General features: G+C 55.1%; 5 protein-coding genes across 5 annotated transcripts; 3 read left to right on the forward strand and 2 right to left on the reverse strand.

Annotated features, from left to right (window-relative positions):
- Window positions 1–6: 6 nt before the first annotated feature.
- On the forward strand, window positions 7–1,571 carry QBC33DRAFT_594535 (uncharacterized protein). Its single transcript, XM_060431787.1, has 3 exons — window positions 7–309; window positions 371–529; window positions 672–1,571. Exons 1-3 carry the CDS (start codon window positions 93–95, stop codon window positions 1,103–1,105), a joined length of 810 nt encoding a protein of 269 aa, XP_060281103.1. The 5' UTR covers window positions 7–92; the 3' UTR covers window positions 1,106–1,571.
- Window positions 1,572–2,005: 434 nt separating this feature from the next.
- Window positions 2,006–5,293, reverse strand: QBC33DRAFT_594543 (uncharacterized protein; the record flags this gene model as incomplete). The annotated part of the gene is made up of 8 exons (XM_060431788.1): window positions 2,006–2,481; window positions 2,541–3,037; window positions 3,099–3,652; window positions 3,717–3,998; window positions 4,053–4,400; window positions 4,452–4,994; window positions 5,058–5,102; window positions 5,170–5,293. 8 exons carry the CDS (start codon window positions 5,291–5,293, stop codon window positions 2,175–2,177), a joined length of 2,700 nt encoding a protein of 899 aa, XP_060281104.1. The 3' UTR covers window positions 2,006–2,174.
- A 2,948-nt stretch (window positions 5,294–8,241) lies between these two features.
- Window positions 8,242–9,218, forward strand: QBC33DRAFT_546357 (alpha-galactosidase A). Its single transcript, XM_060428651.1, has one exon. The coding sequence runs from the start codon at window positions 8,335–8,337 to the stop codon at window positions 9,133–9,135; it is 801 nt and encodes a 266-aa protein (XP_060281105.1). The 5' UTR covers window positions 8,242–8,334; the 3' UTR covers window positions 9,136–9,218.
- A 43-nt stretch (window positions 9,219–9,261) lies between these two features.
- On the forward strand, window positions 9,262–10,369 carry QBC33DRAFT_188047 (uncharacterized protein). The gene is made up of 2 exons (XM_060422495.1): window positions 9,262–9,699; window positions 9,876–10,369. Exons 1-2 carry the CDS (start codon window positions 9,462–9,464, stop codon window positions 10,244–10,246), a joined length of 609 nt encoding a protein of 202 aa, XP_060281106.1. The 5' UTR covers window positions 9,262–9,461; the 3' UTR covers window positions 10,247–10,369.
- A 1,464-nt stretch (window positions 10,370–11,833) lies between these two features.
- Window positions 11,834–15,378, reverse strand: QBC33DRAFT_517476 (P-loop containing nucleoside triphosphate hydrolase protein; the record flags this gene model as incomplete). The annotated part of the gene is made up of 4 exons (XM_060426190.1): window positions 11,834–12,399; window positions 12,810–12,897; window positions 13,008–15,151; window positions 15,219–15,378. 4 exons carry the CDS (start codon window positions 15,376–15,378, stop codon window positions 11,834–11,836), a joined length of 2,958 nt encoding a protein of 985 aa, XP_060281107.1.
- Between the last annotated feature and the right edge of the window lie 177 nt (window positions 15,379–15,555).

The following is a 15,555-nucleotide window of genomic DNA, read 5'->3' on the forward strand; positions in this document are numbered from 1 at the left end:
CTGTGAACATTTTAGCTTTACCTGAAGTTGTGAGAATCACCAACTCAAGCAAAGTACTCAACTATAACGTCGGCAACTTGAGAGACGAGAGTATGTCTTTAATGTTGTTGCTCGCAAGAGCGCCTCTAAAATGCCATTCGCCAGGGGCGAGAGCAGTGCGGTTGCTCTCCACCGCAAACAGATGCGTGACCCAGACTCGTGTCGGAGGCAAGCCTCTCCTCCATGAGCTGCGACTGTCACGGACGGTGCCAGCCAGGGGTGCATCCACGTCGACGCCGTCAGAAACATCACAAGCAGGGAAAAAGCCATGTATGTGTACACGTAACCTCGGATCTACAAGAGGGGTTTGATAACTGACTGAAAAATCCAGTGTACCCCGAGCGCTTACTCATTTACCACGCCGGCACGGGCCGGACCACGTTCCTGGCATGTCTGAAGCTGACTACCATCTTCACCTTTGCCTTCTTTGGCTTCTTGGCCACGCCGGCGTATCTCGCAGCTGGTGAGCCCATTTGGAAGGCCACCGGAAGTAAGTCCCAGCCTCCTCAGCGACGGTGCACACCACCCCATGACCAGGCCCTGAGTGCCCTCACACCCCTGCCCTCCCCCTGAAAACCAGCACACCCAAAACTAACCACTCCCTCCTCTCCTCCCCCCTCCCTCCCAAACAGTCTTCCTCTGCGGCCTCATCCCCCTCGTCACAGTAGCCTACCTAACCACCCCCTTCGTGACCTCCATCCACATCCACACGCCCCCCTTCGCCCGCCACTCCCGCGACCTCCTCTCCCGCTGGGCCCGCTCCTCCGCCCCCTCCTCGGCCCGCCTCGACCTGACCACCATGACCCCGATCGGCAAGCCGCGCCTGACGACCGTCTCGGCCGCCGACCTGCGCCCCGCCCGCGCCCGCCTGGGCACCGTCAACTACGCCCGCGACGCCGCCGCCGCCGCCGCCGAGGACGCCGCCAGGCCGTGGTGGCGCCTGCGCGCCGTGGCCGCCTTCGCCGTCGTGCCCGGCGGGGAGGCGCGCGTCCGGAACGGGTGGGTGTGGACCGAGGTCGCGGCCGGGATCGAGAGGAGGGCCGCTGAGGCGGCGGCGCGGAGGTGAAGGGAGGAACGTGTGTGTGTGTGTGTGTGAGAGAGAGATTGTTGGCTGTGCGCTGGTGTGGTGATGTGGCGCCGCGTGTCATGGAGCAGGGCAAGTAACTGTATTAGTATGGAATGTACGAGATGGGGAGGGTACACTTGTCCAAGTTCAGGCTAGCAGTGCCAGCGGCCATGGAGAGAGGGGATGTAACCACTGTACATTATCTGGTTGAGCGTAGGACAGCACGCGGCCTGATGGAGTGCATATGTATATGTATATACCTAGACAGAATTGGAAGTCGTGGTGGTACGCTTCAAGAAAGTGTTCAATGTCCTCTTTCCTGGAGGCGCTGTTTGAATGTATATATACCCCTAAATGTCGGTCATGTATCCATCCCTCTTCCTGGGTTTGTTTTGTGACGACACCCTGTGCCGCCACAGATATCGAGACAACGAAGCCTGGGAGTTTTCGTGACAAAAGAGAAAGCAAGCAAGGAGCACCAGGTCATCCGTGACGAAGACAATGCTAATAATACAGTGGTATAAGCCCTTCCGAGTTATTCAATCCCCCAGCGCAACCCCATCCCAAAGGCCTTTTTGATCCCACGCAATCGATCTAACCCCCCCGAACCATAGCCCGTGCCATAATGGGTGACCCAACGGCCCCTGTGTCTTCCGCGTAAACCCATTCCCCTGGAAGAGTTGCCAGACATACCGATGATGGCACCGCCGAACAATAATATGGGCAGATGCAGGACAACACAAGCCAGCACGGCGTAGATGGTGAACCGCATGTTCCGGCAGGTCATTTCCAGTTTCTACCCCCGAACATAGGTCATGAAAGCGTTGAGTGTATATCTCTTCCCGGTAGGAAGCTACCCGTTATATGTATCTCATGCTCCCCGAGATGGCAGAAACATTGTAGAAATGGAAAAGGAAAGGGGAGTTAAGGGGTTGCCTGTGCCTCAAAAGGCAATAAAAGCCGCCCGTTAAATATCGATTGCCGAGTCTCGCGCTGACGAGCGGCCCCCAACATTAGGGGGCCAAAGGTCGACAAGAACCGTCATACTTCGTCAAAGTCATTAGTGTCGTTAGCGGCGCTTGTTCATCGACAGGCCCGGATCGTAGTCCCACGATCTCTTCAGCCCGCCCTCGTAGACGCTGGCCACCGATTCCTGCCACATGGCCGGTGTCACAAAGGATTGTACCGGAGCAGCCGAGTAATGTTGTGTTTGGATCTGAGACGCCTGGGGCATCTGGGCCTGCACGGCCTGGATATCTTGAATGGTCGGAACTTCCGAAGCACCTGAAGAGGGAACACTTAGAGAGCTGACCTGGGGGGCAACTGAGGTAGCCGAAGGCTGGACTTGAGGCGTACCAAATGACGTGTTCCATTGGCTATTCCCACTGTCAGCACGCGCCGCCGAGTCACCGGATTAGCATTGGGGCGGGCTTACTCGAAAATGCGTGACGGATTCCAGACCGGTGCTTCAGCCAAAGGCATGGTCTGCTGCATTGTGGGAGCCTGGGAGCCTTGACTGGCAGCCATCATGGTCTGGACTGCGTGTGCGTCTCCCTTGATATCCACTGGACCCGTTGATATTGGTGGTGAGACAGGGTGCCCGGCATAGGTAACCTGGGTGTGTTGCGGCACTGAATGCTGGTCAAAATGTCGATCCAGGGGACCAGAATGGGCCATCGTCGGCCTGAAGCCTGCGTCGAGCTGCTGGGGTCTTGGACGCGCAACGGATTGTGGGCTGGAGTAGGGGAAGCTGGGCTTCAAGACGAAAGGTTTCCTTGTGTCGGCGGAAAAGGCCTCGCGTACGGCATCGACCTGCTTTTGCATATCAGGCATGGGCCACGCGCCCATACACCTTTCCAATATCCTCATATGCCGCGTGAAGTACCCTCGGGCGTCCGAGTTCAGGTCGGGATCCGGGGAAGTCAGGGCAACCTGGGATGACGGTTAATCAGACAGAGGCAACTGTGGGGAGTGGGGGTAAGACCGGGCGCACCAGATGCAGGACAACGCAGGCCAGCACTGCGTAGATGGTGAAGTTGATACCTCGCAGCATGCACTGGAGGCCGCTGAGACCAAAGCCCTGCAAAACTGCCTCCTGGATCTTACAGAGTGTTTTAGCAGCGTCGTAACATATCATCATGTTGTGCTTCCACTGCCCATCCGCTGCCGTGGGGTCGAGAAATGCCAACTGTGGCCGGTGGAAGAGGATGATGCTCAGATAATAGTATGAATGGAGATTCCCGACGAAAGCCGAGGCCAGCCAAGGTGTAGAGCCGTCGGGGGGGTAGCTGATCCCCAAGTCCGGCGGAAGGTCGCTCAGCCACGAGTGGAATTCGGGGTTCATCTTGACGAACTCGGGATCGATACCCCATGCGCCCGTCTTCCTGATGCGGGCGTATACTCGATTCATCCGGCCGATGCCGCGAACGATTCGGGCGAGATATGTGAAGCTTCGCGATACGTGGTACTCGGAATCATCTCCATTGGGGAGGGCCTTCGGCACGTCGAAATCGACCGAGTCGATCTCGACCTGTAGATCCGTCCGGCCTACGTATAGAAGATGAGCAACAATCCTGAAAACCGTCGACTGGTAGGTGCTGAATCAACTCACCTTGGGGGGAACCGATCATCACCTCGCACACGAAAGTTATCTGCCAGATCCTGTTCTTCAATAAGCATTCGGCGGGATTTGAGTCGCAGGGCCTGCCGGCCTGGTGATCGCTGAAATGCTCGTCCAACCCCAGATCCTTGCCCATCTGGACGCATTGGACGATGCTCATCCAAGAACGGTAATAGTAGCCGCGTTTTGGCGCAGATTCCCTCGCTTTCAGAATTATCAGGAGAGCTTGCAAGGTGCTCAGCCTTGGAACGTCCATGAAGGAGTCGGCGTGTCCTAGACCGCGTTAGTGAACGAGAAGGCGCCTGGAGGACGTGAGCCGAGCCCTACTTGTTGCGAGTGCTAGCCATTGCTGCCCCTGGGCAGGCTCGTCGGCTAGACGACCGGCGATGGCAAACATGGCCTCGAGCACTAACGGGGAGATGGAGTCTCTGTTGCTATGCCACTGGTGATAGAAGTGCGCCTTGTCAAGGACCGGAATGTACGGATGGGCGTTGGAGAAGTAGAGGTCGAAATAATGGAGAGTCGTCTGCTCGTCGGGCATCAATTCGGGCGGAATACGAACTTTCAACCCAGGACCGGAAACCAGGGGCGGCAATATGCTCTTGTATTCGTCTGCATCCTCGAGAGCTGGCTCGTCCTCTTGCGCCCGGAGCCTCATCTTGTTTAGGTAAGGTGCTGAAAGAGGGTTAGAGATATGGCACACGAGTTTGGATTCACGTCTCTGACCTGTACCGGCCTCATTGACCTTGAGGGAGCCCAGGAGGTCTGCCAGGTCTTGCTGGCCACATGGGTCTTGGTTATACGCATCTGGAGGCGACTGGGGAGGAGACCGTTGCTCGAGCGGGGGGGTCGGAAAAGAATTGTGTTGTGAAAAAGACGGGTCGACGCCGGCCACAGGTGGCGGTACGGTGGTGTAGTGAAGATTCTGGGCCAAAGCCGCAGGCTCCTGATAGTGGACGGACTGATAGAGAGCCGAAGGGTCGGAGTAGCCCGACTGTGCTGCATACATGGAGCCCCCCGGCTTCGGCGCGCTGGAGAGCAGTGGCTGCTCTTGCAAGGTGGGCTGCGACAAGCCATCCGAGACTTGGGCAGCATCGAACTGAGGGCGCGGCAGCTCATAGGCCTGAGTGTCGGTAGAGGAGCCGTCGAACCCATTCGGGCGGACGCAGTGAAGCTTCAAGCGGATACAGGCGGAACATGGCCAAGTGTTGGTGGTTGCCGCATCGCATTTGATTTTCCTTCGGCGACAGCCTTCACAAGCCCTCATAACTGATTTCTTTGATCAGCCATGAACAGTCGCATCTCAAAAGTTGCGGTGGATCGAGCTCATACCCTTCAACCGCTTGTGGCGGTTGTGCTCATCGACGAAGACATAGGCTAGGGCAAGGACGTTAGGAACGGCGCACTCATACGGGGGCGGCTTAGGACAAGTCAAGGAGCGCACTCTTCTGTGTCTCTCGCGGCTGCTGATACCCCGGCGGCGCAAAGGAGAAGCTGCCCATCTGCGAGCTCTGCGAGTTCTGGGAGCTCTGGGGAAGCAGCCGACGCGCTGCCGGATCGTTGGACATCTGGAACGCGGCTTGGACGGAGGCTTAAAGCCTCGCTCGGCCTAGAAGAGGAAACCGGATCGCCCTTCTACATCCAAAAGCAGTAGCCGCTCGCGCTGGCGTCGTGTCAGCAGGCGCTGTCGGCGGCGACTGCGAGAACGGTAAGAACAACGTCGGCGGCAATGGACGGGCGGCGACGATGATATTCGGTTGCGGGCCAGGGCTGGCCAGTCAGAATTCAACGCGCAGAGAGAGTGGGTTTAAACAAGAGTGGGTTTAAACATGGAAGGTGGAGGAGGGGTTATCAAACGATAGAATTGACTAGCAACTCGGTTACTCAGAGCGGCGAGGGCCGGGGCACGCAGTGTAAGGGGGTTTGAGCCTTGCCCACAAGACGGACCAGCCTCGATACCGAGCCAAGAGACCTAGAACAGAGAGGATCCGACTACAGACAGGGGACTTTAGGACGGGGGTACATTGGCAAGATATGACCGGGTTGAGGCGAAGCGCTCCAAACGTTCCAAGGCAGAGCATGCGCACATGCGAGCAAGGATGTTCGAAGCATCCACTCAATATCCGGTTGGCTGGTGTGTACGGCAGTTGCATGCAATTTGCAATTATCAGAGGGCATAAAGCGCCTCATATAGGGTGAAACAAATGGGGCCGATTAGGAATCTCAATCTTGGCTAGGTACCTTCCTACCTCATCGCGAGACACTAAGCACTGTCGGTGTAGGTACTGTACCTATGTATAGTTGTATATCAGGTGCTCCACACAGAATATCTGTGGGTCACTGCACTATGGTAGCGGAATGTGCTAGGCGTGGAAGATGGTACGACAGTTCTTGTAGCGCTTCCAAACGACAAGCGCGGCTGCGGGCCTCCGTTGTCAACCGTAACCCAATGTCCCGGTCAGCTGTGGTGCACTTTCACCGGCCAGAACGGCGGGTGGCGCCATCCCGATGACCCAGCAGCATGGGGAGCCACCAAACTTATTAGTGTTAATTCTCCGTACCTGGGCTTGGAAGCGCGTACGGATATCTTGCACCCAAAGATCATCAATTCTTCCAGTCATACGCAGTAGAGAGTGTGAATACAATCGACTGCTGTCAACATCGACCTCTATCTGTCAAACGGATAGTGGTAGATACCTACCTTGTCAGGTACCCAGTATGGTGCAGATGCACAAGACGCCGGCCTGATGCCAAGGCAACACGGACAAAAGGCTAGGGTCTCGTTCGTTTAAGGACTAACGCCACCAGAAGAAATATGATCTCTGATCTCACCCACAGCCCCCGTATTTATTGCGTAACTGCTTAACTGCCCGTGTACTTGCCTATTTTTCCAGCAATAAGGTACTTCGGTACTCGATCCACCAAAGGAAACATCGATGAACAAGGGGTGCCAACGGTCAGTGACAGGGGAACCTGGAAGGGCTATATCTGCTCATGCCCAATATTGTGGTATGCTTGTCTCTTTCAGTTGCACTCTTCTCTTCTCTCAAGGCAAGCGAGATATCACTCATGAACGGGCCGATTTTTCTAGCGCTGGTTTTGTCTTCATTGATTCCTGTTGTTACCCTGGCTTCACAAGTCTCCTACCCTGAACCCTTTGGCATTTTCTGATCCCCAGGAAAGATCTTTTGTGCCGGCAATCAACCAAGCACCTACCCAAAATGCCTTCTCTTAACTCCCACACCCTCGCTCCCCACTGTCACTGGGCAGATGCCATTAGAGACGGGAGGTATTGTGATGTCACTGATGTGCCTTCAAGGACATGACAGACTCATTTCCCGGTTCTGCTACTAGGTTTCCTTTGGCACCGGAATCAAGACGCGGCCCGGGTTATAATGGTTACATGGTGAATTTCCGTAATGTCGACGTACTCTGTCGCTCAGCGTCCTTCAGCCTCTTGTAGGATCACATGCTTCTTCATGCACTAACTTTGCAGGGAGATTTGTTGGCGATTGCAGGCCCCCTAACTGTGCCGAGGAAGGCAAGGAAACAAATCTCCCGCGCCCCCGCACTTCCACGGTTGCAGGCTTGCGGCATAGCAGGAATTTGCCCGCTGTGGGAGCTTCGAAAGGCAGCACGAGGGCAGTCGCTGCTATTTTGGAAGCGTACTGTGGTAGGTAAAGTAGGTTGCTCGATAAACAGTTATGGTTGACAGGAACACTGGAACTTTACATATGGAAGTGGCTACCTAATGAGTAAGATAGTCCCTACCATGGGTAGATGCTCCAGCTGTTTGGGTCTTGTCGGAGCTGTATTCCCCAAGATTGGTTGATGCAGCTAAAAGGCGGGAAGAGGCTGTCACCCGTGCATCTCGGGTAAGTAGGTACAGTGCCTCAGTGCCTGGCAAAAACCCACCCTTGCTCTCATCCAGACATCATCACATGTCGCCATTCACATTCCGCCCCACGCCACTAGGCAATGCTTCCCCAGACGTTCCTTGCAGGGATCATTGAATTCCGGAAGACCAGGCGTGGCTGTTGATATTAAGCGGCTGTAATGGAAATAACCCATCAATGCGATCACCACCATTCTGGAAGGAAAAATATCATTGCGGTCCCCACAGCGTAGGTATGGTTTGCATGAATTTCCAATATCAGCTTGAGGCGAACCCCTATTTTGGCAATTCCACTCCTGCGGCTCTCATACTTGCGTCGACGTGGGCTGAAGATCCCTGAACTTACATTAGATGTGCTGGATAGCGAGGACTCGTGCCCGCCCCCCATTAATTGTCGCCGTTGAAATGATGTTTTTCAAGTAAGCAAAAGCTCTAGTAAAGCCAAGCGTAATAAACTATAGTCCGTTTTAAGAGCTACCTACCTATCTAAGGCTTTGGGTGTTTGTTCTGCCTTCTCCTATCACGTGATCACATGGCTGCGCTTGAAGCTCTTAGTGAGCAACCATGAAGCGTCAAAAACATGCTAGAATGTACGGCAGGGTACACACCCTTGGAGTTTGAGTTCAGTGCTGGGGAAGTGCATATTTTTTCGAGCACCTCTGCCACATCATAGAATCGTGACTAGTAGAAAGCAACCGAGGTACCAAACCCACCATGACAATTGTTCCGAAATCAGACATTGAGATTCTCTCTCAACACATAGATGATGAGAGTGCATTCTATCGTCTCCGAGCGGGCCAAAGGGTCCACTACCTTAAAATCTTCTCCGGCGTATTCGACGACGACACCATGTGTCGGCCGTATCTCCTCATTCCTATGCTGCCGAACCTTCCTGACTTGCCGTGGACTACTATGATTATCTCGCGGGACGAGGATGGCTACCTCACGTCAACCATTTCTACAGACCCGCTGCCAGGGATCCGGGCGACCTGGCATGAACGGCGAGTCGATGTGCTGAGCTTAGAGAGAACGAGGCGTCTCCGCTCGGGTGTGCATGAGGTCCAATACGACGGCGTGCCAGCTATCGCCAAGATCGCATGCTTCGAATGGGACATAGCTCGGATTGAGCGCGAGACCTGGGCATACTCGATAATAGGGCGGCATCAGCAACAATATCCCAGCGAGTCTCCCATTGCACCTAATTTCCTTGCCCATTTGACTGAGGACGATAGGGTCGTGGGGTTCCTGCTACAGAAGGTGGATGGGGTGTCGGCCTCCGTCGACGACTTGGCCAATTGCGAGGCGCTGCTTCGAAGGCTACATCGTCTGGGTTTGACTCATGGCGATGTGAATCGGCACAACTTCCTCGTCGACCGGGTTTCTGGAGGCGGCGTGCATCTGGTTGACTTTGAGCATGCAGAGGAGCTTGAAGAGAAGATGGCTAGAGCAGAGTTGTTGTCATTGCCGGCGGAGCTAGTCGAAGAAACTGGGCGGGGTGCGAGTGTGGTGCTGTAATGAGACCTTTCGCACTGGGAATACAGTGCCTGCTCAGCGGCCAAGAGCTTCGGGAAATGGTAAAACCGTCTACCGGCCCCGCCAAAGGTCCTGCCCCACGGCGGGCGGGTCCATCACGCTACGCTACCTGGGTGGCAACATGGATAGTTGATATCTCTGTTCGATATCTCAACTCGACGCTTTTCCTTCACTTTCCCATCAATCCTGCATGATATATGTTTGACTGCAGTATGTCAAGAGTGTGATCTTCGCCATAGTATCCTTTCGCCCAAGTTTTCTGCACTGCCTGGCGCCACGCTAAGCACTTGGATTTATCTATCTTTACAATGGAAAAATCCGTCCTCGATAATGCAAACCCCACCATCCTAAACGTTTCCCAGCTACCCAGCAGGAGGCAGAAGCAAACAGTAGTTCGACGCGGACCCGAATCCAAGTACGACGACATCCTCTTCCCGAGGCAGGCTGGCCCCTGGGGCTCAGCCAGGAATGTTTCATCGTGGCCTTCGGACTCCGAGGACGATGACGAACTGAACGAAGAGCCAATCGATGAGCAGGAAATATATGGTATGCAGCCCCCTTCCCCCCTCCCCCGCCCCTTTTTGCACCTCGTGCCCCTCACTTGGAGCCAGGTTTCAATCCCACTTTCATGCATCTCTACCTGTGTTCCTGGTGTTGTGGTTTTCGGATCCACTCGCTAGTTGTGATGCCCTGGGAAGATCGCACAACTGACTGTCTCACAGACCTTATTTCCACAATATCTGATCCTGAGCATCCTCATACACTTGGACAGCTGTCTGTCGTGAATCTTCCCGACATTCATATTACGCGGCCAGGGCGAACAGACCCAAGCTCCTTGGCGACAGTCCTTGTCGAAATCACCCCGACCATTACCCACTGTTCCCTCGCTACCGTTATCGGTCTTGCGGTGAGAGTTCGCCTGGAGCAGGCTCTTCCACCCAACTACCGAGTGGACATCCGGATGAAGGAGGGAGCTCATGCCCAGGACGACCAGGTTAACAAGCAGCTAGCGGACAAGGAGCGAGTTGCCGCCGCTCTGGAGAACGACACTCTCAAGAACGTCCTTGACAAAATGCTCTTGACATGCGCCTAACGTCGCCAAGCGAGCTTTATCCCTTGGGCCACAAGCACATCCCTACACGCAGATTGGTCCGCCCTTTCGTCCCTGCGAAAATCTTTCGGGGGACCCCCGTCACCGATGCGCGTCCGTCTGTGCTAGTACCTATCTACCCCAATGGGATCGCATGAGTTTTAAAACATACCGAGAACCCCCAGCTATGACTTTGCAGAAACATGGCAACGAGCAGGCAGATCTCGAAACAAGTTTGAATCGAGGTGGATGAGCGTTAAGCCGGCAGTGCTTCGGATGTTTGGATCCAACTGGCAGGGGGAGGATGAGAGGCACACATCCAGTTGGTCCCTTGGTTGCAGCTGCAGTATGCAGGTGACGACAATTCAGAAGTTCACTCGCGCATTCCACATCCTGGACGGGCTATCCACCCACCTAAAGATGGTATGAGCTAGGAAAAAGTCGTGGTCACCGCGGTTCCACATGTTTCGACGCTCACAATTGCGGCATCGACTCGTGGGGCTTCGCGACTGCAGAAGTTCAGCTCCACACCAGGCCACTGTTTAAGCCTGGTTTCTACTGGCGTACTTTCTAGAAAGATAGTCAATGAGGGATTTTGGCGACTCTACTCCAAGGAAAAAAGATCGTACCACGCAGGACTAACTCGGAATGACGAGGCCAGTCACCACAACTTGTTCGAATTATCCACAATCTTCTGCACCTGTGGCATCTCCAACCACCTGCTTTACAAGACACGAAACGGACGACCGGGTGCCGCGTGCAATGGTTGTCTGTCGTATTTCCAGAGTACATGGTGGCTTAATATCTCATGGATTCGCAAGGCTCCCTTGACACACTATCCGTACACTGCCTAACCATCTACTCTCACCGATGGTCCTTCGGCACCAACGGGTTTTGCTCAAAATGCATGGCACTAAAATGATTGCATAGGGGTACATCGCGCGGCAAATCGCTATGTCACTAGCTAGGATAACCCATGTAATTATCTCTGGGTTAATAGTTGATATGCACATATCTAGGTTGAGTCACGTGGGTGGACATCAAGACACTGGCAACCTGGAAGCGTTCTTCGAAAACGACTGGTTTAGAGCATCTTCCGATTTGTTACATGTTACTGAGTAGAGAACAATGATCTGGTCCAAGATGCCCTGTGGAAGCTGATATAAGACCGGAAGCTGGGGGCAGACTCAACTCGTTCCAAACCCCGGATTCTTTCATGCGGAGCGGAGCCATGGACATATTGGACAGACAGCAGGCCTGGAAACCCAAGAGATATATCTACCAACAAAGTACGACGCTTGTGCGCCATCATTTCAGAAGACCGTAGACCACAACCTTCGCCGTTGCGAGGGACTAACCAGTTCCCCAACCCCACCAGGGAATCCGTACTGCTTTGTGCTTGCCAAATTGGCAACAGCTCCCCTGATATCACCGTCGTCTTCCCGCCTCATGCAGACCGTATTATGCCGGTGGTACCATTCATTTTTGCTTTTGATCGTACAGTACATGGCGCGAGTGCCCCCCAAGGAGGAGGAGCCAACAACCTCGGGGGCCTCTCCCCCAATGGCCCTCTCACCGCCAACCCCCTTTTCACGCCTCGCCCAGAGTCCCGCTCTCGAGCAGGCTCTGGTAGAACTCGGGCTCGAGGAACTTTGCGACGCTGACGTCCTCGCTCAGCCCCTTCCTGCGCCTCGTCTTGAGGACAAAGTCCCGCGCCGTCGCCTGGACGCTCGCCATCTGCAGCGGCCGGATGGGGATCTCCTTGTCGAGCGGGTCGCCGGGGACGACGCTCCACCTGTCGAAGACGAGGCTGACCATGGCCTGGCCCGGCGTGTTGATGCGCAGGTCCGTCTCGAAGCCGAAGCTGTCGATGACGGGGATGAGGCCGCTGACGCGGTACAGCGGCGTCCCCGCGATGGGGCCGTCCGAGAGCACGTGGCCGCGCCGCCGCGCCAGGATGTTGTACACCGACGTGACCGAGTCCTGGGGCCCCGTCATGGAGACCGAGTAGACGGGCTCCATTAGGCGGGGCGACGCCATCAGGAAGGAGCTGTAGCAGGCGCGCCGCGCCGTGGGGATCACCTGACCGCCGCCGCGGAATATGGCTTCCGGGTCTAGGCTCACGTCCATGATGCGGAATTTGGTGTTGCGGATGGCTAGTCATTACCACAGAAGTTAGCCGTGTACCATGTGAACCGTGTGTAACATGTGTGTGCCCCGCCGGCTGGCAAAAGATGCAGGCATAGAGATTGGGGATTAGGTGGCACACAGCTAGCTGTGTGATCATGTGGAGTAGGGCTGAGATGGGACTAGCCGACTCCGACCAGCGCTGCAGGAATTTGGCACTGCGCGCATATCTTCCCCAGCTCATAATCGTGGAAGATCAATTCCTTCCGGAACATGGCCGAGGGGTGCTCGGCAGAAGCAAGTTTTACTCTTTGTTACATGCAACATCGCTTCCTGGAGGTCTGGTTGGTTGTGCAGGGGGAGGTTACAACACAAAGCTAATGCAGGGCCTAGCATGCGGGCGGCAGGATCATGGGGTGCAGGAAACCGAGGTACTTACGTTCTTCGCAGAGCGGGCCTTCCCGGGCTGCCCAACTGAAGCCTTGGCGGATCGACTCCTTGACAGTGTTAAGGAGTTTCTTGTCGACCTGGGGAGAAAAGGTAGTTAGCACTCGGGGCGCAAGAAGGGCCGATTGGGGCCATCAATTGAGGGATAGCACAACAACGGTGCGCCCGCAGACAGCGATGCGGTACTCACTTCTGAGGGCAGGGTATCATCCTGCAAGATGTTTGGCCCCGTCTCATCCGGTCCGAATGCCCATATGCTTCTGGCTGCCAAAAGATCCCACCCGTACTTCTCCTCGAAGAACTTTGCGGTTTTTCGAACTGGATCCCGGATCTTCACAGCCCCTGTCTCAATGTCCCTCGCAATGCCGTCGTCGAGCGGCTCTGCCACCATTGTGATGGTGTTCTTCTTGTTCGGTGTGACGGCGTAACACTTTGTTGCTGACATCTCCACAACCGTCTCACAGAACCGGGTGACCGGATCTGAGACCTTGATTTCCATGTCGGCATACAGCCGCCGGAGGTCATGCATCACGCAGTCCATGTAGAGCTCGCCGGTTCCCAGGATGATGTGCTCTCCCGATTCTTCGACCTTGGTCGTGATGAGGGGATAGCTCTTGTTGATTTTCCTGATGCCGTCAAGCATCTTTGGCAGCTCGGAGGGGTTGATCGGTTCAACAGCGACCTTCAACACCGACTCGGTAAAGTGTATCACGGGCTTGAAGATGTAAGCATCCTCGTCGTCCTCGAACTGCTTCTCGACGATCGTTGCCGTTTTCACGATCGAGTTATCCACGCCTCCAAGCAGGACCCAGTTGCCGGCGGGGACACCGTCTGTGGGGATGTTGTAACGGGTCTCGGCGATGAAGACCTCCGATATCTTGGCCATTGCCATGTCCTCTTCATCGTCGAGAGAGTAACCCTCGCCAAGGACACGAACCTGGGCGCCGGGCCGTGCAATGCCGCTCATCACTCTGCCAAACGAGTTAAAACTCTTTCCATCGGTGGTGTTAAAGAGTTTCGTGACGTGCACCACCAATGGTCCGTTCTGGTCGCAGGCCTTCATAGACTCTGCAACCTTCGTGTATAACGGGCCGGTGTAATACTGTTGAAGCTTCTTTTCCGCCGCTTCGACAGGCGACGGAATATGCTGCACCACCATGTCGACGAACCCTGTGGAGGGCCCGAAGAACTGCTCGCACACTAGCTTCAGGAGAACCCTGGCATCTGTCTTGTACTGAGATGGCTTGAGAGTTATCCCCAGCTTTCCCAACGTGCCCTGCAACTCCTTGGGATCCTCACTGATGGTGTGTGAGAATAGCTTGTAGATAGGCTCCAGGACGAAGTTGACGAACGACCTCTTCGCATTTGCTTCGATTGGTTTCCGTGTGAAGGTCCGTTTCTCCGGGTTGAAGTAGACATCGCCCCATAGCCTGCGAGCGAACTCGTCTGTGTTGACACCCCCGTAGCTGTCCGAGTACATCTTCGCAAATGATTGGAGTGTGAAACACCAACCCATATCTGTGCACGCAAAAAGGACGTTGCCCTTCTCAGGACTTAATCGTCTCTCTCCACTCTTCCCCGGTATTGTGTTTTCGATGTGGGTGTTCACCTCCTCGATGACGTGCTTCAGCTTGAAGTAGGCGTCGTTGGGAGGTAGCTTGAGCTCCAGTATTAACCGGTCCACCTTGTTCACAATGAGCGTGATGGGGATATCTTCGAGGACCGCGTGCTTGATGATCTGCTCAGCGTTGACTTGAACACCCTCGACGACATCAACGACCAAGCAGACGCCATCCACCAGCCTCAGGGAAGCGGCCACCTCGTCCACGAAGTTGACATGACCGGGGGTATCGAGTATGTTGAATAGGTGCGACTTTCCCTTGGTGCTCGGCAGAACCAGACTCATCGGTGATGCCTTGACCGAGAGGCCGCGTTCCCGCTCCAGGATGTGCACATCCGTATACCTCAGTTGTTCGTCTCTTGTTTTCCCCGTCCGCTTCTCTAGCCTATCCGTGATATCGTGAGTCTCAAGAACGAGCATGTCCATAAAAGCCGTCTTTCCGTGATGTAGGTGGCCAGCCAGCGCGATGTTCCGTATTTGTTCCGGGTAGTTCATGAGGTCTGTCATGAAGCTACGGTCGAAGAAAACGGGAGGGAGATCAACTTCCTCGACCGTAAACTTCTTCTGCTCGACCGGCGCAACGATGGGCTCTGTGAGTGGTTGCGCATCCTCCTCCTGGACCATGGTCTCGACGTCTTCTCCGTATACTTGAGCCGCTGTCGGGTAATACTGCTTATCCTCGTGGAGGACGACCGCGTTGGAAGGGCCCTCATCTGTCAAGTTTGTTAGAAGAAAAGGAAAGAGCGAAAGAGCACGTATCCGGCTGAGACTGGGCCTTACCATCAACCTCCATCAGCTCCATGCCAGTGGCTGCGGGAGCCTCCTCAGGGTATTCATCGTAGACATAGTTCCCAGCATCCACGCCGCGCTCCGACTCCTCCTCAGAGGCTTCGGCCTCTTCGCCAATGAAGTTGCCGAACTCATCGTAAAGGTCATCCATGGCGCAATTGAGCACGTTCGTTGTGCTGGTCTGGAAGTGGTGCGGATACGATGTGGTTGTTGTCGTTGTCGATCTGAGCTTCAGCCTTTCGAAATTTTAGAGAGCATCAGTCTGCAAGGCTACCATAGCTACAGCCCAGGATGGTTAAAGGCTGTGGGTGGCTGAGATGCGCGCCTG

The sequence above is a fragment of the Phialemonium atrogriseum genome (genome assembly GCF_030411735.1).
Source record: "Phialemonium atrogriseum strain 8032-3 unplaced genomic scaffold QBC33scaffold_22, whole genome shotgun sequence".
NCBI lineage: Eukaryota > Fungi > Ascomycota > Sordariomycetes > Cephalothecales > Cephalothecaceae > Phialemonium > Phialemonium atrogriseum.